The sequence below is a fragment of the Malurus melanocephalus genome, unplaced genomic scaffold (assembly GCF_030028575.1).
Source record: "Malurus melanocephalus ecotype Western Australia unplaced genomic scaffold, MMel_1.1 scaffold_58, whole genome shotgun sequence".
NCBI lineage: Eukaryota > Metazoa > Chordata > Aves > Passeriformes > Maluridae > Malurus > Malurus melanocephalus.
In genome coordinates, this window is record NW_026623290.1 from 285,347 (window position 1) to 309,799 (window position 24,453).

The 24,453-nt window shown below is 44.5% G+C and overlaps 1 protein-coding gene across 1 annotated transcript in view; it reads right to left on the reverse strand.

Moving 5' to 3' along the window:
• Positions 1-8,594: 8,594 nt before the first annotated feature.
• SLCO3A1 (solute carrier organic anion transporter family member 3A1) overlaps positions 8,595-24,453 on the reverse strand; it is a 130,546-nt gene continuing 114,687 nt past the window's right edge. The window contains exons 9-11 of the mRNA XM_057365811.1: positions 22,270-22,283; positions 21,921-22,024; positions 8,595-17,598 (exon numbers count right to left, since the gene is read on the reverse strand). Of these exons, the coding sequence (XP_057221794.1) occupies positions 17,219-17,598; positions 21,921-22,024; positions 22,270-22,283 (498 nt within the window). The 3' untranslated portion in view covers positions 8,595-17,218. The remainder of the gene's footprint in view (positions 17,599-21,920; positions 22,025-22,269; positions 22,284-24,453) is intronic.

Sequence of the window (24,453 nt, forward strand, 5' to 3'; positions counted from 1 at the left end):
TAAGGCAGCAGGGGAACCTAACGTGGTGAGCAGAGCAGCGCAAGATGCTCGTGCAGGGTTGGGCTGTGATTTCCTGTTCTGAGCCCACAGGAGCGCTGGTTTTGTGGATAAACAGTTGGGTAGGAATTCTGCAGGTAGTTCTGACTGCTGGTGATGAGAGCAGAGCTGAATTTGGCCCTGGGCAAACACGCTTTCCTGTTGATCTGGCTGCTTGGATGCTGCTTGTGAAGGGAGAATTAGCACAGGCTGGGATGTATAAAGCTGTGTGTAAAATCAYCCCCTGGCCACAGCTTGTGGATGTTGTTGGCTCCCAAAAGGCATCCTCTGGCTGTCCCTGCCATCATCCTGCTCATCCCTCTGGGAGTGCCTGGGGAGCCTCTCTCCTCCAGTCCTGGAGCACCACAGAGCTCTGATCATTCATTCATTTAAAGCAGAATTATTGCTGCATTCATTCCGCTCCAAGATCCCAAAACAAACTCTATCASCACATCTTAGTTTTGCTCCAGACCTGATTCTCCAAGCCCCTACTGATGCCCTTCACTCCTGACTGGCATTAATCCTCATTATCCTTCCCATCCTTCCCAGCCCAAAAGGAGAGTGCTGCTGAGCTCAGCTCTGCTGTGTGGCTGCACTGATCTGCAAAATATCTAAAGGGGTAGGATGTCCTGACTTCTGCAGTTGGGGTTGAGGATTTACAGAAAATGTTTCCTCCAAAAACCCAAACTTTACAGCCCCAGATTCCTTGGGTTGCTGCTGGGATGGAGCGGAAAAAAAAAATGGCACCGTTGTAACCAAAGCAGCTTTACTGCCCGAAAGTACAAAGAATGTGTACACAGAGATAAAATATTCAGATTCTGCTGCAGGGCATTTGAAGGCAGAATTAGCACCTGGCACTTGTCAGAAATGGCAGAGGATGGCTCAGGATGTTAAATGATCAAGGCACTTGCTTTGGTCTCCTGTGAAAGCCGAAACTATCTTCAGAAACCATAAATTCTGCTAATCCTGTGCTGATGCTGCCGTTTTCTGCAGTGTCCTGGGGCTCCCTTGGAGGTCTGTGGACCAGAGRCACATAAAGGATGCACAGATTGAATTTTGAAAGCTTCTCAGCTCCCACAATTTYTAGCAAAGTCATCTGAGGAGGCTGCAATGCTCCAATCCTTTCCTAATTGGATGAGCAGTCTCATCACCTCCTGAGAGGGCTTCCTATACCCTCTGGCTTTAAAAGAAATTCTGCACCAAAAGCAGAGATCTGACAAATTGGAGCCTCCTCAAATACAGAAAGAAAGGCAAAGACAATCATGATCTTCCCCCACCACAATTTTGAATAATGACAGCTTGGWGAAATAACACTTGTTTGTAAATAATCTGTGACCCTTTTCATCCAATGGGATCTTGGTAGCAAATGAATCAACGCTTTTCTCAAGACACAGAGTGCATTAATAACATGCTTGGTCAGTTTTCTCACTTGAATTTTAACTTTTTCAAGGCTGTGACCACACATTCCCAGAAGAAGAAACAGATAGAGTTATCTCTAATTTCTCACTAATTTACAATGGGCTTGTTTTCAGGAGATGGAGCAGATACAATTTATTTTTGTGCACACTTCATTCCAGGGGATGAATGCAAACAGAAAGCACCATCAATTACTCAATCAAGCACAGAGGCAGGAAATCAGCTGGGTATGAGCAAACTGCTCATATGAGCACCAGGGTCAATTATCCCCCTCTAGAAGACATTTCTGCTGTATATAAATTAATACAAAAGGGTGGATTTGTGTTTCAGTGCTTCTGGTGTCAAATAGATGTTGCAGGTTTATTTGTCATTGTTGGGATGAGGGTTCMTTTGTGCAAATGGGTGTAAAGATGACCTCAGATCTGTCCTGCAGCATTTACAGGGTGAGATGATGGGACAAGGGCACCTGGGAAAGAGGAATTGTTATTTTATTTCCCATTTTAATTGTTATTAATTCCCATTTTATGGGTGAAGAGTGAAGGTGGAAGTGTGTGAAGGACTGAGAGGAGACTCCTGTGCTCCGCCCRAGAAAATCCACAGCTCAGAAATTCAGTGAGCAGAGGGGAAAMTGCAGCTCTGTCCTCTCCATTTTGGACAAAATGAACGGGATTAGAGATGCTCAGAGATTACAGGTGGCCCAAAGGTCACCAGGGAGCCAAAGCCTCACATCTGTAACCCCTGTGGGTGAGATCTGTGCAATCCAAAATGAGCAAACAACAGTGAAAGGTTTGTGAAGATTTGTATAAATGATGCTTGGGTGTTTTCCTCGGGGATATTCCTGCCCTTTGCCATGAATTTTCATGCAGATTATATTTTTATGTGCAAAACCAACTGTACAAAGGAAAACGCTCAGAAATATGCATTTGAGTGAGGTTTCACTACAAAGAAACCTTTGTGGTGTATAAAAGTTTCAGTCCCTCAGAGAGCCAGTTGAAGAAATACAATCTAGGTAATAGATTTTGCAAACCAGAAAATGGCAACAAAAGGCTGGCATACAGCCAGGTGCCAGAGAAATGAACCCGAGGACTGAGATGCATCGCAGGCTGTGTTTGAATAAGGTGCATTGTCACAAAAAACAAGAATGTTCATTCATGAATAATACAGGACCAAGGGACAGGTCTGAATTTRTCATGTAAATTATTTACTGTAACTATGAAATGGCCACCTGTCTGGACTTGTGGCAGCATTTGGAACACAGCCCATGAAATAAAAAAAGGGGAAAGATAAAGTTGATTGAGTTGGAGAGGAAATTCTTTGCTGCTGTGGAGTAGATCACTCCTGGGGATTATCTTCAGGGGGATTTTTCAATTTGTTCTGCTGGAGAGGTCAGGGATGAGTTTGTCCATAGGGTGAGATTCTAATATTTAAATCTAGAATAGTTATGATCTCAGGGCAGAGATGTCTTGATCTTGAGGCACACCCTCTATGGGATGGGGATCCATCCCCAAAGCCAGTCTGACCCAAGCAGCTCTTAAAAACACAGCACCTYCAYGCCCAGCATCAGCAGCTGYTAAAGATATTAAATWAAATAATTAAATCTGCACTGTAAGGAGTCTAAAAGAGATTTCTGAGGCCTCCCYCAGCCTGCTCCCACCATCCCACCTCAGTCAGCTCCTCCATGGTGACGTGCAGCTCTGAGCTGGAAGACAGCTGAGCTGCTCAGGATTTCACAGTGGTCTTTTGTTTCTTGTTTTCCTTTCTTTTTATATATATTTTTTAAACCTGTTGCTCTACAAAGTGCTTCCAAAAAAAAAAAAATCCCAGCAGATCAATAACGAACAAGAGTTACTTCAGAAAGCCACTCGGCACGCTTGTTTAAATAACCCCTTTTACTCCCCCAATTGCCTTGTTTTTCTCAGGGTTGTCATCGAGAGGAAGATATTGATGAGTTAGTGGTGTGTGAGGGAGCGTGGATGAGAGCAAAGTCATTCACTCCGCTCTCAAAAGCGTTTATTTTCCACCTATTTGTGCAGTGTGTGCAGCGTCCCTCTGCTCCCGGGTGTCACTTTGGTCACTGGGAAGAGCATCCTCAGCAGAGGCAGAGCTCAGACAGGGTTAATGCCACCCTGCCTGGCACCAGAGGAGTGTCTGTCATGTTTAATCCATCTCGAGAAAGCAGACACCTCCTAGCAGGCAGCTCGATGGGTTGTTTAGTAATACAGAGCTTCCAGAAGGCAAAATTTCATTTTCACCTCTCCGAAGTGTGGAAAGGTCCTGGGTGCCCGTGCATTAGATCTTMAGAATGTCCCATCAAAACACAAGCTGCTGGAAAGGTTGTTGCCTTTTAGGAGAAATGTCTGACTGAAATCAGCAGGGTCTCTGCTCTCTCCTGTGAGGGAGGAGATGAATGAAAGCAGGCAGCAGGCTCCAAGACTGCTTTCCCCAGAAAGAAACCCAAAACTTTCCTTCCCAGTGCACTGCAGCCTTGTTTGCACTTAAATAGAAAACTGCAAAAGAGCTAAAAGGTGAATGATGCCAAGCCAGGCTGTCTCTGAGTTTTAACCATCAAAAAGCTTCAGCAGCAGCAGCAGCAGCAGCATCACGAAATGTCCAAGCCAGAATGACTGAAGTGGATCCAGAGCTGCCTACAAACTCCAGCCCTTCTGGGAGCTCCCCTCGCTGCTGCAAATTTCACTCTGGGTATTTTTTCCTGCCCTTGCTCAAACACTCAGTTTGATTTCCAGCCCACACAACTCACTTGTCCTCTTCAGGGCTCGCAGTTCCTCTGCTCACACTGGAAGGCAGCACAGCCAGCAGAAGAGTTTTGACTGCAGCAGTTTATTAACTCAACATCCTAATTAACTGATTCACCCTTTTATTGTCTCACATCTCTGCTGTCACTGGGCCTGCTGTGCTCTAACAATGCTTTAAAATCCTAACTTGTTTTGCCTCTCCCGGCTTTTAAACACCCTTGCATGYCCATCTGCAGCTTCCTGTAGGGATACACATGCAAAAACAAATAAAAATGCTTCTTGCAGACTCTTTCTTCTGAACACAGCCCCCAAAAGGTGGCTCCCTTACATTTCTAAAGCTCCAACCCAAGCTATGACCCCATAAATACAGCTACAGATAGATAACACCAGTAATGGCAATCAGAGACCAGGGAAAGGAGGGGTGAAAAAGGGAACAGCTCAAATAATATTTTCTGAAAGACGACCCTAAATGTTATTAACCTGATTCTCCCCTGCCATCAAAATTACACCAAGGGATCTCYGGTTCAATGAGATTCAGACCATGAAAGACCAACAAAATCCTTTCTGTTAACAAGCCCATAAACTAATGGCACTTGAAAAACTCAGCACACCAGGCTTTATGACCCGCAGTGAAGCAGATWAGAAGTAATACAAGGGCAAAGAGAATGCCCTAAAACCTCATCTTTAGCTACAAAGAGYGTTCCTGTGCTGAGCAGGTTTTGGTTTGCAGCTCAGCACCCTCTTCTGCATCTCCAGAGGCATTTGTGGTCCAGCAGCATGCTTCCATAACATCAGAAATAAAATAAACCTTTTTGTCATTTCAACCAAGGCTGAGTTGTGTTCTGGCTCCATCCAGAAATCTAGATGTTCCTCAAGCTGCTCTGCTGCTTTCCAGAGACATTTGGAAGTTGTGTGGGTGTTAGCACTGGATGAGTGCTGATTCCAGGGGGAGTTAGTACACGTCCTGAATGGAGAAATTATGCTTTGTATATACCCAAGGCTGGCAGGAAAAGGTCCCCAGGATCTCAGGTGAAAGGATTCCTAATTAATCTGAGGGGAAGGGTAGCATTCAGCATCCTCTAAGGGCTGCCACGAAAACATCATCACATCAATCATTCATTCACAGGCTCAGCAGTCCCTTCCTTCCTTCCTGCATGCAAAGGGAGGGTTGGAGGGACAAGTTTAATTCCAGAAACCAACTCTGAGACTCAAAATCAGRCTCCACTCCCTCTCAAGCATTTCTTAGACTCCCAGATTTCTGCTTGCTGAATTTCTGCACTCACCTGGACCTCCCTTCCCTTTGCACAGGCCACCCTGCAGCCTTGTGGGGCACATTCACTCCTCACTGCCATCCTGAGTCCACCTGACAATGAGATAAAAATGCCCATCCCCTTTGCTCTCCCACCTCTCAGCAGAAATATTCCCAACTTGCTGCATAATGAGACCATTTTTATTCTTTCTGGCCATCTCCTAAAGGTGAAAATRGAACCTCTGCTGAGCATCTGCTTTCCAGCCTCAAGGCTTTTAATAAAAAACCTACAATTCCTTTATTTCAGGCCAGAGAGGTGACTAATGGACTAAACAGGCTGAGAGATGGAGGACTGGCTCTGCAGAAAAGCACAGGGGCAGGCAGCAGGAGCAGATGTCCACGACAGCTAGCCATTCCCTCGGACCCCAGGCAGGGAGCAAACTCCCCCAAGCTGCACTTTGTTCTCCTCCAGCAGCTCTTTCACACCTGCAAGGCCACTCAAAACACCCTATTTCCACAGCTACCCTTCAGCTTTATGGATTTTTTCACTCTTAAAATAAGGATTCTCCTACAGGGAAGTCTGAAATCTGAAAAATCCAGGCTGGAGCTCTGCTCAGAGGTGCTGGAACAGGAACAGACTCAGCACCCTGAGGTGCTCCCAGCCCCAGGATGAGTTCAGCTCCTTCCCATCCCCTGCTGGAAGGGAAAAAACAAATTTAAAAAAGAGCAGACACAAAGCCARTTTTAAAACCAATGCTGGCCTCGAGCTAACAGGAAAAAAAAAAAGGCACCATTAGCTTTGATTTTTAAATATGTTCGTTATTCTCTCAAAGGCTGGATCGATGGRAAAAGGGAACTGAGCGATGGATAAACCTTTAATTGCTTAGAAATTGGATTCACCCTCACACTGCCTGGCCAGAGCATGGCCTTCTGCTGCACCCATGTCCCAGCCAGCCACTCTAAAGTATTTTTCTGGTGGTGTCTGGATTTGCAAGAGGCATCTGTGAAAAGTTCCAGAAGGTTTATGAGYGCTTGTGTTTCAAAATAGAACAAAACACTGGATTTCAGAATTTCCACGGAAGTGTAACGTTAAGCAGAAAATACTGCTTGAAGGCAATCAAAACATTTCATTTTGATAAAAGCCCAAATACTCCAATTTATTTTGTATGCTGAGAGAATTCAAGCTACAGTTTCCCAAAGAAAWCTCTAAATGCTCCCATTTCAACAAGATACTGCAAGCTCATCAGCTTTTGTTCGAATGAAACAGCACTGAAATTGAGATATTCCCACAAAAACTCATAATTTGGAGGAAATTACTTTTTTTTTTCCCCCCTCACAGGGAATATTCTGTCTGTTTGGTTTTGCATTTGGCCTGCATAGCCAAAGGCATTTGCGTGGAAGGACACGTTATTTGTCACAGGAGTGGCAGGAAAACAGAAACAAGGGATAAACACCCAAATTTGCTCTGCCATGAACAACGTGGGATCTGTGCCTCTTCTCTGGGTGGCTGAGCCAGGCTCCTCAAAGGTTTGTGGAACAGAGTTTCACAATTCTGATGATGTTTTCAATCCTTCTGATGTTCCTCAACCRATCCTCCACTCTGCTCTTTGCATTCACACCCACAGACAGGGCTGCTGCCAGCACAGGGAACACCCCAACACCAAACCCAAAAAAGCTCCAAAAGAGCCCTCTGGACACTCAGCCAGCTCAGGAGCACTCAGGTCACCTACAGCWTCATGAGCTGAGCAAATTTGGTGCAGAGACACGTCCTTCTGCTGAGCACATTGCCTGGAACACCAAAACCTTCTCCACTTGGAGCTCCCCAAAATTCATCAGCACACACTGCCTTAGGATGGGAAAGCTTCCAACATCACTGCCTCGCTGGGTGGGCACCAGAACATCCAAACTCAGCCAGGATCCTGGGACAGCAAGGAGGAGAAGGATCAGAGAAGGCTGAAGGAGGCAGGGAAAGTGGTGCTGGTGGTTTTTGAGTCCTTTGTAATTAAAGCAGCGCTCTCAGCACGGCCCTGGTGCTAATTAGGGAGGGCTGAGCACTGACACATTAACCTCCCCGTCTCAAAACATTAACTTTACCTGGTGTAATATCTTCTAGGTGACATAAAGGTTAATAATCGGCGTCCACAACAGAATTGAGCTCGGTAAATACCCAATTAACCGGATTCTGTCAGAGGTAACAGCAAAAATGAAAGGTCTGGGATGGCTGAAGGGAAGCCCTGAAATGCTGGGGGACAGGGGGGACCTGCCAGGAATGAGCAGAGCAAGCAGGAATGATGCCTTCAGAGGGAGCTTCCAGAGCCTTCACCAGCACCAGGAGCTGGGCTGAGGGAAAGCAACCAAGTGAAATAAATGAAAGATTCTTCGCTGTCAATGTTTAACAAAGCATTTTTTTCTCAGCCCTCCTCCTTCATTCCTCCTGAACTATTCTCCAAAGCTCCTGTTGTCAGAAAGTGAATTCAAAGCAACAGTGGTTGGATTCAACTTCTGTACAGTAAATGATTTTTTTGACTTTATTTTTTTTTTGTTTTTCTGACTTTTAATCTTTGTTTTGCTCACAGCCTTTCAGAAGAGGGAGTTGAAACAGGGAAGGATAAAAAAMGGAACAAACAAGGAATAACTGAATATTCAACTCAGCTGGAATGCAATTGCCTCTTTTAGCATAATTTTGTAGAAGCTCAGGAGAAAACAACTCTTCATACGGCAGATTTGAAAACGTTTAAAAATAATGGGTCAAAGAGGTGCTTACTTTTATTCTGACCAGTCTGGTGAGTTGTGAATGCTCAGGAATGTGTTTATTTATTTATTTTTTTTTATAAAATAAATGATCTGATCCCATGGCCATGGGAGCACTGATGGAGATGCAGAAGCTGCTGCAGCTGCAGGGGCTCAGGGTGCATGGAAGGGCTCAGACACTTCACTCAGCTGTTGCTATTTCTGCTAAAAGCTTTGGTTTTTTTTATTCCTCCACAGCTGAACTGACACAAAGAGTGTGAGACACATTCATCACCACCGACACATGCAGCACTTTCCTGCTCAAATCATGTTCTCTGAGCTCCTCCTCATTTTAGTGTCTTCCAGCTGTTCAAGTTCCTCYGTTCTGCAGGAATCGAGGATAACCTCGTTCTCTCTTTCCTTTCTCCATTAATTARATTTCATCTTGCCCTTCCCCAAAACCTGCCTTCCTTTCTGTCACAGTCACTGCTCTGAAGGCACTGCACATGCACAGAACACGTTCATCCCCACTGCCATTTCTAGCAAACTTTCAACATTAGAACCTCCAACCTGAACTCTCAACCCTGCTTTTACTGAGACTGAAAACTTTCTGGGACAGTCAGAGCACCAGCAAACCTGGGAGAACCAAAGAGATCATCCAGTGAGACAGCAGAAGAATGAAAATAGTGTTTTTAATATCATTTACAGCAAACTTACAGTATGTATTTCACATCACATATTTCTAAACTGCTCATCTGGAAAATATAAGCTGCAAAAATACAGAACACAGTACTCAAAATATATCGAGCATGTGGCTTCTCTTTTTTTTTTTTTTTTTTTTAAGTCAATTGTACAGTGAAACATTTCCAAACCAGGTTTTGGTTTATTTTGGAAGTGCTGCTAAACATCTGAAAAATCACCAGCAGTCAAACCAGCACAGTTGAAAGACCTTTCTGAGGGACCACCTTCCCTTGGGCACTGCAGAACAGTAACCCCCAGCCYGAGGCAGGGGAAGGTGGGTTCATCCAGGCCCTACAGACTGATTGTGGAGAAGTTCTGTGCAGAAAAAAACCTTCTCCAGAGCTCTGCAGGTGAGCTTTGAGCCACAGGTGTGACAAACTCCTGTCCTCCAACAAGAGAATCACAGTGGAAGCACCCTCCATGCACTGATGGAAGAATTACACCCACACACCATTTGTCAGAGAAATCCTGAGTTTCTGGAGCCTGGAGAAACTCCCACCAACAACCATTCAAGAGCTGCATCAGGATTTGGAGGGCACGTGGCAGACCTGCCTYGTGAAAATGTGTTATTTTCTTTATTTACACCATGGAGAATGAGAAGGATGGATAAGGGAATGGGTTAAGGAACAAATTAAGTTCCTGATATTCTTATTAGCCAAAACTCCTCAATCTCTGCCAGAGACAGAGAGGAGCCAGCTGGTTACAAACAGAACTTCGTCCTCGATCTGCTTTGAATTTTAAGCTYTTGAGTTTGCTCATCTTTAGCTACCACTAAGGGCTGTCAGGGCTGGGGGATAACCAGGRGGGATTGCACAGGCAGGGCACATGCTGCTGCTCAACCCCTGCAGCAGGAAAACACACAGAGAGCTCAGCCAAACTGAAACTTGGCTTTTCTGCACCATGAGTGAGGCATGGCCCACACCAAGGTGTGATGTGCTCCCCTCCTGCCTGTGCAAACTGCCCCCACTCCTCACYTCTGATTTCAGACGCTGCTCGTGTCTCATCTGCACAGGAAAAAGGAATTTTCCAACAGCCTYGCTGCAAATACACCCCATCTGATGCCATTTATGCATTGCTCCAACTGCCCCCGTGCCTGGAATGTGATATAAGTACACACAGCAGGGAAAAAAAAAATTCTGCATTTGACTTGTATCAAAATCCTAACGAACACCACATTTATTGTACTTTATTTACACGGTAGTCACGTATAATACAATACAATACAGCGTTCCATTTGCATTGGTAGGCACTATGGGTTTKAAAAGGTCACAGCTCTTCCCCTGCTCCATCCCACCCCCTCCTCCCTACGGATCTGGCACCCAAAGTGAACCAAGAACTCCCTGAACCAAGAGTTTCCCTCCGAACCCGCTCTGGGACGGCTCCTTCCCAAAAGCAGGTGAGGGAAGCTGCTTTCATGGGCTAACTCCAAAACTTTGGTGGTCACAGAGCACTGGCAGCCCTTAGCACTTGTCAGGTGCAGCCTCCTCACCGTGAAGGCAACGTGGAGCTGCAGCCAAGCCACAGACCCCGAGCACAGGGAACAAACAGGGCACCCGTGACCACAGAGCACCGTTGGGTCCTGCTGCGCTAAAACTTCACAAAAACACCTTTGAGTCCTCAAAGAGGGATCCTCCTCCTCCTCTGATCAGGCAGGGAGGGCCTCAGGTGTAGAACAGGGGTCGTTTCTTCCTTTCAAGTTCACAGTTAGAGTTGTGAGGCACCGGAGACGTGGCACTGTTTGCACTGCGGGGTGAACGCGMTGTGTGCGTTTGTGCGATGCCGGACTGCGACACAGAACGGGGTTGGGGCTGAGAGATCCGTGGCAGGGAAAAGATTCCTCCTGCTGCCCCGCYACCAGGCAATGCAGTTGGGAAGAACTAAGATATGTCAGGCCATGTGCAACTCTCTTGATGCCCGAGAGGCTTCTGCTTCCGATCCAAGAGCTGTGCAAACATCGCAAATGAAATTCACGCCACCTGCTTCACCTCAATACCCATTTGGTTCGGTCTGGGTTCGTACCCTTCTGGCCTTTGCTCTCAGAAATTACTCAGATGAGCGAGTTAACCATAGGAACACTGGGAGAGGTTAGAATTTCAAGCATCTTTGAAAAATATTCCTGGAAAGTGGACTGAGAGTTGGGAGCCAGCACTCTGGAGCACTGYGTGGCGCTCAGCCCACTGGCACTGAGCATGGATCCTCTTACTCAATTCCTAATCGTGTATTTCTGAACTAAATATTTTTACTGATGAGAAAATTCCAGCCTAGGGGGGAGCAGAAATATCCCCTGTGAGTTTTATGTCCATCCAGAACAAACCCCTGTGTATRAATTTTAAGAAAGCTTTTCCAACTCCTCCAGACCAGATGATAAGCAGARAACACCTTGCAAATACACAAAAGGTATTGTCTTGGTTTTCTCAGTTTGGAAGGAAGAAATAAAAGGAAAAATTCATTCATGAAGTTGCTATAAATTATTTGCCAAGTTGGAGCTGACAAATTCCTTATTGCTTTCTGCCATACGCAGAGATCAACTCTGTGTAGAATCAGTCCAGCACTACAAACAGTTCAGGGTTTGACAAATCTTTTCCTTCCTAGGGTTGGACACCCTGCTGTGCCATATTTAATCAGATAAAGTCAGGGAAACATCACAAACTCATCCCATCCCAAACACCCCATGCCTGGGGTCACTCCATTCACGAAACAAATATAGATTGAAGCAAAGCTTTGACAAACAAAACAAAAATAAACACTACAAACACCCTAAAGTCCTACTCTTGAATGGATTGCTCTGTCCATGTGGCTTCTCCTGAATTCCCTTGGTCCTTTTGGGACCAAAAGATGCTCAGAGCTAAACAGCTGAAGCTGAAAGAAAAGCAGAACATGTTCACACTCTGCCACAGAAAACASCAGTATTGGTTCTGGGCAGGCAGAGCTTCCTTCTGCTCCCCTGGATTCAGAGAACACACCATGGCCAAAGATTTTACTTGGCATCACCAGTTCATAAAGAAATGCCTCATTTCTYAGAACTACTGCAAGGCCATTTTTCAGCAAAGCAATTGTATTAAGACTCAGATTGGCTAGAAATGTCAACGGAATGATAAAAAACATCATTTGCAGCCTAGAAATTTCAGATTTAGGGTATATAAGCAGAACAAACGATAACATTTTGAACAYAGATAAAACTAAGTGAGATCTGCTGGCATCCCAGGCAAATTCAAATGCCACTCAGTAACTCTGGATACCTGGTAYTGACTTGGCATAGCCAAGCTGTGTTTGCCACCAGGGAAGGAAGAACTGTGGCTGGAGAAAGGAAGCTGATGGTTAATGTGGAAGGAAAACCCACAAACCATGGGTCTGGGATACAGCAGGGTGGATAATCCTCCCAGGGACACAGAGTGGCTTGGATACAACGTCCTYTCCTCCTCRGATCAATCTCAACCATCAGAAAACSGTGGCTGRACTTGGCTCACACCAAAGCTTCCCATCTTAAGAAACTGCTGCTCATGTTCCCACTAATCCTGGTGAGAGGCACAGCAGCAGTGTGGGATGTTGGGAAAGGTGAGCCCAGGTTTAGGTAAGGAAAGCCAGAACTCCTAATTCAAACAGGAGCAGGTCACAATTATTGCTTGTAATCAGGGAAGCTCTGCCCTGTGCACAGGGAATTTGTGAGCTCTGCACATATTAATGAGATCTGGAGAGAGAACAACAAACCTGCTCCTGTCTGCAAACAGCGCTCACATGAAATTAGGGGACAGATGAGCATGGCTGTGTTTAAAGGCAGAGCAGGAGCAAGGCTGGGAACCCTTGTGAATAAAGGAACAAAGCTGTCACCACTTCAGTCCAGTGAAGATTTCCAYGTGTCTTTTACACTGACAATTCCCCACATCACCTGCTGAGAATAAAGCAAACATCACACCAAGAATTCCCAGATCTGAAGGAAAAACCAGGCCCAACACACCCAGCTGTGACAAACTCTGCCATGGCAGACTCGGGGGGCTAAAGCCTCACAGTGCTGGTTGTGGGCTGGTTGTGGAGTGAAACTGCTGGTTGTGAAATGGAGTTACCTTCCTGTGTCCCAGGACCTCATCTACTGAGAAAAAACGTGTGTCTGTCTGAGACACAAAGTGAACCTTTAACACACTGCCTCCACTGCAATGTGATGAACATAAAGCTCTGATGGGGATAGGAGGGGCTCCAAATCACATTCATTCCCTTAATTTTGATTTTTTTTTTTTTTTTTTCAAGGAAAAACAAGTCAATGCATCTCAACCATTTGGAAATACTCCAGTCACTTTCCAAATGTCTGCAGACCATCAGTTCAATTTAAAGCATTTTGAAGCATAGATAACTCAGATAATGGAAGCTAATTCCTCTCTGCATCTCTCCCTCCTCACCTCCTGAGCGAGGTGAGACCCAGCTGAGATTAACAGCAGCAGTGAGGAGTTCAGTGCATCTCACAGGGGAATGGCAGAGAGARGCCACTGTTAGCTGAACTGCCAGGAATGGAAGGTTTGTGAYATTCAAGTGATAATTCAAGTGATGSACTTTGTTGGTCCCACTCTACATCCAAGATGTGCTGGGCAAAGTCAGAAAAATGAATTGATTTCTAAATGTATTCAAAGAAGGTTCTGGAAATGCATCACTTTGTTAACAAAGATGCAGAGAAACAGATTYCAGTGTCATCTGCACCAGTTTTAGACTGGGGTCCCCTTTTGATTCCACTAGGGCTATGCCAAAGCGGGATCTGTGCCAGGGAAAGGAAACCCCAATCTCAAGTCATGCAAGGCAACTGGTCAATCCCAGAGACTGCTGAATCTCAGGCAGATTATTCCTCCAGACATCCCATTCCTTAGCAGACAGCCACAGTGCTTGGAAATGCCACAACAACATTTCTGCTGAGACCGAGGCCTCAACAAACCCCTGCATCTCAATGCCCTTGAACACGAAGAAACAATTTCCACCACTGCATCTGGACTGCACAGCTCAGACCACACCATGTTTCTGTTCCTGGGCATTTTTCCAACTYCATCCTTGTTTTTAAGTTCCCTGCATGGTTAAGGCAGTTGCGGGATGGAGGTGAAGTGCTGACAGGTGAAGGCCCACAATGCAGTTTGGGAAGCAGGAGGATGTTCTGACACTCTTCATTTATTATTCTGTAACAAGACTTGGGTTGCAGGCAAAAATGGCTTGTGGTTCTGAAATCATAAAAAAACAAAATGCCTGCTGGTGTGGATGAAAACATCTGTGTGCTCGTCTGTGTGTTTGGGTCTGTGTGTTTTTAAAATAAAGTTCTGCTCTTAAATCTGTACCGAAGCACTGACAGCAAAGCCCTTCATGATGCAGGCATCAGATATAACCTTGGGGAAAAAAAAAAAAAGAGTGGGATGGGGGAAAGCTTTTCAAAAGTTCGATTATAAAAAGAAAAAAAAAATAACAATCATGCAGGAATTTCAAGTTACAGCTTAAAAATAATGTAAGTAACCTCATTCAACTGCATCTCCCATACATATTGAGAAGAGATCARTGGAAAAAATAAGGAAAAAATAAAAAWGAAAATGTAATGTGCCCTGGAATCCTGTTTCTATAGCTCCGGTCAAGTGGGACTTTTGACTGTACCAACAAATCACAGCTCATGAACACTGTGAGTTTGCTTCACATCACGTCAGCATGCTATTCTCCTTCACCTTGGACTTTCAGAGGGGAAAACCATGAAACTGTGAAAGGGGTTATGAAATTTCAAGCAATCAGGCTTTTAGAAAGGTTCTATTCTGTGACATTTGTGTTCGAGTCTGAAAGTGTGTGTATAGTATAAAATTATGAGTTAACATTTGAAAAGACAGCAGTCTAAGTAATAAATCTGCAGAATGAAGAGAACTGTACAGAATGATTTCAAAGGTTTATACTTGACAATTATATATATTTTATGAGACAGTTATGCACCYTGTGCCTTTTTTGAATTCATTGTTTTATGGATGCAGTATCTCTGTTTTAGCAGACAGGATATACCAAACCAATGTAATGGTCTAAAAAGCATCATTTACCACCCAACATAACAATGGCACTGCATAGCTTAATATTATTTTTTTCTTCCTTTAACTCCTTCATCAATCAAGTGATTCTTAACATGGCTGAAACCCAAGAATCAAATATCTGCAGTTACAATATTTGTTGAGTATTTGGCACAGTGGAGTTTTTTTGATACACCCTTCTTTCCTGCCCTTATTGTTGCTGAACATGTAATTCCAATTGTAATTGCATAAATTACAAACACACATGTAAAATCAGTCAGGTGGAAGCAGTTTTGATACCCCACACCCACGTTCCAAAGCCTGGATAACAGGAAAGTCTGCTAAAAAGGTGCTGAATTATCAACCCTTGGTAATTGTGCCAGGTTTGCAGCGTCCACTGCCAGCAATGGACAAAGACTTGGGCAAGACMAGCCCCTCTGCCACCTGCATGGAAGTGACACCCAGCAGTTGACTCAACACACCAGATTACTCCTCTAAACATCCTCRATTTCACAACAGCTTTGAAATTCAAACCAAAAAAAAAAAGGAACTTTTAGTTACAATGCTAACCCTTAAAACCCTTCTGACATTTAGTCCATTGGAAAYGAGTCTGGTTCCTGGGGAAAAACCTCATCAAATGCTGCCAATTTGTACTGCTTCCCAGCAGGAATGTTTTGGAAAACAAAAATATGCATGCAAAATAACCCCCACGCTTCTTGTAATCAGACAAAAAGTTTCCCCGTGGTTTTTGCAGGCTTAGGTAAGATGCACTGCAGGAGCCAAGCCAAATCTGCTCCTGCATGGATGCTCTGTGGGGAGCKGAATTGAAGTTTGAGTTGCTCAGAGCTGGCCAGCTCTGCTCCCATCACCCAGAGGAACACTAYTCCCACACGTCAGAGCAAAATGTGGCATCCAGGAGAGGAGGTTATTCCATCTTCCTCACACAGCTCCCACTGAAAGTCAGTGGAATGTCTCAGGTGAAAAATAAAATAGCAAATGTGAGGGTTGAAGGTTTAAGGTCAGTATTCCTCTCGTCTTGTACACGCACACACACACGCACGCACACACACGCACTTACTTTAAAGAAAACATCCACCACACAATTTCTAGATTGCAAATTATATATATATATATCTTTAAAAACTGGAGAGAACATAAACAGCCTCTCCACATATATATGTATTCACTGAGTCACATAGAATATGAAAAAAACTATATTATGTAAATCATCATATTATCTATAATTCTCCAACTGACAATTGTTTTTATAGAGACACAGTGCATTCATTCTCTTTTTTAAAAACATATTATGTGTCTTCATTGGCTTGGTAGCATATTAGAATGAAGGCGTATGGATAAAAAATGCAGAGGATTAAACAAACCCCTTGAGTCACATTATGTTTGGGTGAATTAAACAGGATCCTTCCCCAAACTAGCATAAATAAATCCTCCTCATGGAAAAGTGTCAGCGATTTAAGGGTTAACACAGATCTGAAAATAATTTTAAAAAACATCTTATTAGAGGACTACACAGATAAGTATTTGGAACTCATCCCCCTTTAAAAAATGACAGCACGTTTGGCAAAGTGTGAGCAAATGTCTCGAACTCTAGTGGGTTTGAGATCTGAGCACAGCTCTTCACAGACAGCCTGGAAGCTGCAATCTGTGAATAAGCCTGGGCTGGAAGGACTTRGATACCCCTGACAGCATCTCTCGCCACCGGGAAGGTTTCCAGCAGCTTTCACGGTATTCCTGGTGGACTCGTGGCTGGTGACAGAGTGTGACTGGTGGAAGAGCTCCAGCACCACTCCCTCTTTGCCATCGCACACAGGTGGGAGCAGCACCCAGCCTGGCCAGCCCTGCAGGGCTCCACACACCCCATCTCAAMTGGGAAAGAACCTATTGCTGTTATCTTCTCATTGTTATCACCTCTCTGTTATCACCTCACTTTTATCACCCACTTTCCCTGCCCTCCTGGCCAGGCTGTGTCGAGCTCCCAATGAACCTCTGCAGATGCCCTCACTGTCATCACAGTGACAGTGGCATCCCAGCCACAAGGGCTCCCTGCTTTCTGCAGCACCCTGCAGGATGTCACAAGTGATCCCATGAAAAGATGCTGTTCTCAACAATCCTGGTTGGGTCTGACTTTGAGAAAAAAGACAAAAGTTTCTTTCCTGTGTTGCCGTTGCTGTTTTGCAGTTGTGTTTCTTCTTTCACTYGTGCTCTCTCCTTGTTTTTTATTAAAAAGGACCCTTGTATTATTAATATAGTTCACCCCTCCACAGTCACTATAAAACAGACTCCATATTTTCACACCACTCGTGATCTTCAAGGTTATAGATAAACTTTGTCCTATGTGGTTGATTTTGGGGCACCGAGTCCCGCCCCAGATTGTCTAGGGTGAGAGTAGAGGCAAAAAACTCACTAGTGCTCAGACCACCTTCGTGGTTCTTGATGTATCTTTTATAGTTTTTCCTCAAGCACTGCCAGGTGGTGGTGTAGAGGATGAAAGCGAAGGATTTGAGGGCGATGGCGATGCTGACGTACAGGTACCTGTAGACCACGTTGTCGTAGAGAGCGCACGCTCCCTGCTCGCCGCAGAACGTGCTCCAGAACAGACACGTGGAGTCGATGCCAGCCCCGAAGATCAGCGGGGGCGGGATGAAACCTGCCAAAATCAGAGAGACAAATCGTGGTTTTATGACAGAGAGGCTGCAGCAAATGGAAAGAGGGTGCTTTATCGGGGTTAATAGTCCCAGCTGCAGCCTGTGATTCTAATTTTTAAAGTTCTAAATCAACCTAAATGAAGTCTGCGGACGAGCTTTTAGCTTGGACTTAACATATACGGAAGAGATTCCTGCTGATAGCAACATGCAGCAAGGAYTTTATTCAAGTTTAAGTGGCTTTTATTAAGCTTCTTGTTTGCCTAATGAGACTAAGTGSAGGGGTAAATGAAAGAGAGGGAGGAGGACAGCCTTGCAGCTCACTCTATTTAGACACTGAAAATTCTGCACTTTAGGATGTTCACCTGAAGGATCTCATAGCRCTCCAGTTCAGCACCTAAAATCAGTTTTGGACTGTAAAAGGCTCTTTCTGGGTCTGAGGAAAGAAACAATGGCCTCTAATAGATGTCAAAGATGCCATCTGAAAAGAAGGGAAAATTTCAGAGCGCCATTAAATGAAATATCACAGCAGGCTTCTCCCCCAGCCACCGCAGATAACTACTGATGAGTGTTTCTCAATCATAGTTTGCAGCAGAGCTGCAATCTTAAAGCAAAGCAATCACTCCAATCTCATTTAACTAATAAAGGCAATGTTTTTCCTTCTCTGCTTTCCCCCATCCTACAGGGACATTGCAGCAGCCCCCTTTCCCCATTATCCTGATGTTGAATAGGACATCCACGTTCCAGCTCCGCACGTGCACCGAGTGCGCTGCACTGGGACCAAAATGGGAACATTCCACATCATGGAACCATTCCCCCACCTTCTGCTGTATTTATGGGCAGAGGACAGAAGCAGATAAACCCTGAAAAAAATAAACCCTGATTGATAAAGTCACTGCTGTGGGTTAAGACAGTGAGCAAAGGAGAGCATTGCATCTATGGAAATCCAACAGCAGGCAGGCACAACACCCCCGTGACAGCATCAATGCATCCGTAGGTGCTGTATGCCTGAGACTCTATAAATACCTGTGCAAGCAGACACAGGGAGTGCAGTTTTTAGACAGGAAAGTGTTTAATCTTGGATCCCGTTTCATCATTAACCTGGATTTCCAGGCTTAAAAAAGATACCTCCCTCCAGCTTGTCACGAGCAAAGTAGTGACATTCGTGACATGTATCCTAAGACTACAAATAAATTGGTTGTCTTCACTGTTCCCTGTGGTAACTGARATCTCTTTATTCTATTTTGTTGATGACTGGAGCTTGGCGGATTTTGTTTGATCTTCCTTATATGTTGATAAATACAGGAATTAAGAAAGGCTATATGGGCTTTTGGTACTCATTTTAACCAGTCATTAACAGCACAAATGCAGTAAATAAAACCAGATGATAAAAAAGCAAGACAATCTGCTTATTAGAAATACTCGTTCCAGCCATCATATCTAAAAACCTGTCTATGTTCTGGAAAAAGCCATCAGCACCAGCCCTTTGTTCATCATTTCAATGAGTGGAAATTACAGGCTGGGCTGGTTCGGCTTCCAATTTAAAAGGTACTTTTTTTGTTGAAACCTGTGAACAACCACACACTCAACCTGGATTTTAAAAGCCACAGACAAGCAAGAGGCTGTGCTGCTGACTGCAGGCTGGATGGCACCTCAGGAGTTAACACCCTGATGTGGCAGTGACTGAGGAGGCATGTTCTTTTTGGAATTACAGGAAACCACATCTGGATCAYAATTTTGATGGTGTGAGCCCCTACTTGCTGACACAAAGTTTTGGAGAGGTACAGGCTGAGCTTCAGGGAGAGCTGCCATCCCCACCTGCTGGCTTCAGCTGGCCTGCCCGGTGTCCACGATCATTTCGGATGGAAAGTGCTCCTCAAAAGACTTGGGRAAGGACCTTTTTCACTTGAACTGCAAAACCACTTCCATGTCAGTGCAGGCATGGATTGGATWTGAAAAACCTTCAGAAACAGTGAGTGTTTCAGGCTGTTTACAGCAGAGGAGAGGACAAGAGACTCACAGGAGTGAGTGGTGCTTGGAAGCCCTGAMACAAGGGAGCTGAGAGGTTGCACTGCACATGAGAAACTTCTCCTGAGGGTGAAACACTGGGGGGTTTTGTCAGCTTAGAATAAGAGGCAAACAACGTAAGCTTATAGGGAAAAAAATCAAAGAAGTGCCCTGGTAGGCAGAGGCTTTTCTAGGATGCACGGTGCACAACCCCAGGAAAGGATGCATCCAGGATCTTAAAGGTCTGAAACGCTCTGCCATGCCAGACAATTCCATTCCAAACCTCTGGCTGCCATGGCACTGCTTTACTATCTTCTCTKGGAAACTGCAGCAATGCTTTTACACGAAGCAGAATTCCTCTGAAATAAGATAACACATGCAGGAGGATACCGGGAGGATTCAGTCATGTTTCATGTTATTACAGTGAATATTAAAGAGAGTCAATCATGTTTTACCTCTTGCTGCAAAGTGCTGCAAAAATTTCAGCTATAGATACGTATAGATTTGTATTTCACTGCAGAAACTGTAGAGCTGCATAAAAAAGCTGCTTCTGTCTCACTGAAATCTATTAACTACGATTGCACCTCTGGGTCTCATACCCGCTTGCATTTAATTCTCTCCTTTGGTTGAAGAAGCAGCTATTATCACTGTCTTCTTAAGTCAAAGCTTAAAGGTGAACTGAAAAGCTTTTAAAATAAATCAGTAAAGCTATTCTCAAACCCCAGGTTGATAGAGGCACAATTTGGATACCCTTGCTCATGTGGAAAAAGTATCTTTCTCTTCATTTTCTGTGTGCTCCAGCTACATTGCTGATCTGCTTCAGGATGTATTGTCTCATTTCATGGGAATCCCTTAGTGACAGAGCAACACATAAAGATTTGAGTTTAAATTCTCACTATGGTTTCTTTATTGGAATGAAAAAAAAGAAATCTGTTCAACTTAAGCATAACATGTCTGAGCCTGATTTYAGAGGAATTCAGGATGCTGCTACCTCAGGAGGCTTCTCTCTTTCGAAAGGAAGAAAGAAAAGAGAAAAATCTCTCCCCTCAAGTATTTTTCCTTTGGAAAAAACAGCCCACAGCCATCCTCTTTGCACACTTGCCTGCTGACACTCCACATTCAGCCAGTCAGAGCTGAAGACAGACCAAAACCCATGAGCAGCACCAGCAGCTAAAGAAAATGCTGTGCTTGCAAGGCTTGAACCAGAGCTGACCCAGGTCACCCCAGAAACTTCCCCTGGAGTTATCTGAGCTCTGGGCAAGGGAACTTGATGGAGCTTTTTGTATGACTGCAGTTACCTCACCAAAACCAATGAACATCTAATTGGCTTTACTGTAAACTGGTCTGGGAGCACCATTCCCCCTCAGCTAATGGGGAATGAGGGGTTAATAAAAGAAGTAAAAAAAATTAGGTCACTTATTCAAAGCAATGTGTGGTACTGCTGGATTTTTAGCCCTGTACTTCCCAGTGTTTTGTTGTAGCCTAAAAAATGGCATTTCAGTCTCCAGCTCATTCCTTTGGGACCAAGGGAGCCAGGGAGGGAAGGTGCTCTCCCTGTGTCCTGCTCAAAAAAGCAAATTCCACTCCCACAACACGCAGAAACCGTGGGCATGACATGGTCCCACACAAGGATGGATCAGAGGGTTTTGTCCTGAATCACTGAGACTAATGAGCTGAAATAGAAGAGCTTTAAAATAGGAGCCACCTCTTCCAAAGTGGAAAAAAACTGCACCCAGAAACAAGCAGCAGGCAAACAGCCTGGTGTGTTCCCTTTAATTCATCCATGGGAAGCACATACAGGCCCAGAGGTGGAGCTGTCTGTGTTTTAATGGGATATTAACCCACAGGAGGATGGATACAAGGACTCAACCCCTCTCATTTTCCTGATTTCCTTTCCCAGACACCCAAAGCAAGGGGTAAACCCACCACATAACACAGGTCCTGTCCCTCAAAGGAGGCTGAAAATCCATATCCCTCTCCTTCAGCAATATGCAACACAGCAGTAATTCTGCAAGCTGCTGACACGTTAATAACAGCTACAGGAGAGAAACTGGTTGTGTAAGACCAGGGGAGAAACAGTAATTTCTCAGGCATTTTCTTCAATTTTCTTCCATTAGCAGCACACAAATGGCAGGSAAAGTCTCGTCAGGAGCCTTGATGTGACATCCTTCATGGAGAGGGCTTGGACCCCAGCGTGTCAGACCCCACTCATGACAATGACAGCACTGCATGGAGTAGAAATCAACTTCTGCATGCTAAAAATGGGAATTTTCCATGAGGGAGGAAAGAGGAGAGACAGACATAGAGCTTTTGTACCTACCCAGCAGCCGGAGCAGCAGGAAAAGCACCCCCAGAGCGTAAGACTTGAGTTCGGGGCTCACGGTTCTGCAAGGAGGAGGGAGAAACAGAGAGAGAAATCGATTCCTGTTGCTGTGCTTTGATTAACTCACCCCGTGGCCATYCTGTGCTGTCAGCCAGGATGCCACCAGCACCTCTGCAAAAAGTCATTAATGGGGCTTTTCTTCTGCCTTCTCCTGAACTGCCTACAGCCCCAAAAGTAATTGCATCGGTGACAGGCTCAGGAATTAGCCAAGTCATTAATAACAACAGCTAATCTTGTCATTGGATGGGGAAAAATGAAATTCCCATCTCATTAAATCACTGTTTACAAGCTCCCCATCATGTTTTCAAGGCTCCAGATGCTGAGAATTGGAGGGAGAGAAAACTTTAGGTTCTGAAACTCCCCAGACTACTGGGAACAAGAGAGGGGTGAACCAAAAGGTTCAGTCACCSTGTTGGTTCAAGTGCTCAGCACCAGTTTTCAGGCATGTGATTTTAGAGTGCCACTTTTTTTTTATCTTGGGAAGACAGTGTCTTCTGCTATGAGCACAACCACTTTTGCACCAGGTGTTATCCTTAGAAGCTGCTTTAAAAAAACATTCGTGGCAGGGTGGTTCTCTGTTTAAACACACTGGAGGGGCATCAGCCAAAACTGGTAAAACAGAACCAGTGAAAGCTTTTAAATTAAGGGAAAAACCATTCTGATTACCTGCCCTCCTTTCACACATTCACACCTAACACCACACCATGACTGCTGCACGAAGCCTGTGATCTCACAATGAATTTCAGCAGTTTTCAGGCAGACCACCATGCTTTTTATATAAAGCCTTTATGCCAGGAATTACCTGACCTTGGAAAAATGTTCCCATGGTTAATGGCTTGGCTCAAATAGTATTCCACAGTTGGGTGGGAAATGGARGAAAAAGTATTAAAAGTTTACTTTAATGAAAAAATAGATTATCATGAAATATTCACAGTGGGTTTTTAACTGGTGGTGGTGTCCTTCCATCCACTTTTCTGTATTTAAGACCAAAGTCAATCCCCATACTTTAGGGAGGAGCACAGGCTGCCACTTGGAGACACCTCCTTTCCTCACTGACTACATCAGTGACTAAATGACTGGCTTAGACAAGACATTTAATTTGTAGACACTGAGTCCGTTTTTMAATAAACATGAGAGCTGCCAGTGTCCCTTGTCACTGCTCTGGACACCAAGGACACACTCACACTCCAGAGCCATCTTTAAGCAATGGAAGATGCCAGTTGCAAGAGAGCACGAGGTGATCTCTGGCTCAGAGCTCTCCCCTCTACATTTGGCAGCTATCAGTGATTCTGAGTRCAGTTACAAATCTGGATGGGTGAATTGTTTATTTCCTACAACCACRAATTGAGTTTTTTTAATCTTCTCTCTGCTTTTCTTATTCCCCAGTATTCTTCCCCTTGCTGGTGCAGGGCTTATCTCATTTGAAGGCAACACTAAGATGTCTCCRTGCAGGATCCTAAAGGTGCTGGCAGATTCCTTGAACAAAGAACTCCTCAAACTTCAAATTGCTTTTGTCACAATATTTATCATGAGGAATTTGATTTCCCTTTAGCTACAGGAGATGCAAAGAGAGAAATGAACTAGTAGGTGGAATATCTCATTTTGTATCCTGCAGGGAGACATGCCCTCACAGAGCTGTTCTGTCCAAAAGCCACTCAAAGAGTATGTTTCTAATACAGACCTTATTGATTGAATTTTATTGGAATTTTCCAGGCAGCAGAATGGATCTGCTATTTATGCCTCTGGTTATTATTCTCAGTAAGTGACAGCTTGGACAGCTAAGTAATTCTGGATAAATGTGGGCTTAGATATATATGTATATCATAAGGTGAAGTGTTCCATATGTCTGGAAGTAACACAAGGTCAGTCATTTGAATAAGCTACTTTTGCCCACCTGTTCACACTGGTTTAGCTCAGACATGTCCTTCAGACTTCCAAGTTCTTGGACTTGGTCCAGGGTGAGAGAAGTTAAATAGCCATCAGGGGATTTCACCAAAGCTAGCCTTTGCCATAGCTTTTCCTTTTTTCCTGTTTCTAGTCTCCAGACCATCTTTAAAGGTGTCCCTAAGCCTCTCTATAAGCCATTATGAGCTGAGAATATGGGGTGGCAATTCTACCCCTCTCCTGATGTAGCTATAACCGTCCCTTTCTATGTTAATCCCACAAAAACAACCCCTGCCACMCTTCTTTGTGGCATCCCTGCAGGAATTTTGTCTGTTTGCAGTTCCACCTCACTCCCTCACTTTACCAAAGGAGAGCTTGACAATTCCTGTTTTATCTCTAGCAGCTCCTTACTGCAAGCCCTGAACTGGGCCATGCCATGGCTAAACCAGGTGCTACCAAGTGAAAAAGCAGCTTAGGGAGAAAACAGATTGAAGGAAGTTAAGTTTGAAGTTGTGGATATGGGGACAGTGAGTTTGGTGTAGAAGGCAGAGACCAGGAGCTCTGTGGGACCCTCAGCTCCCTGCAG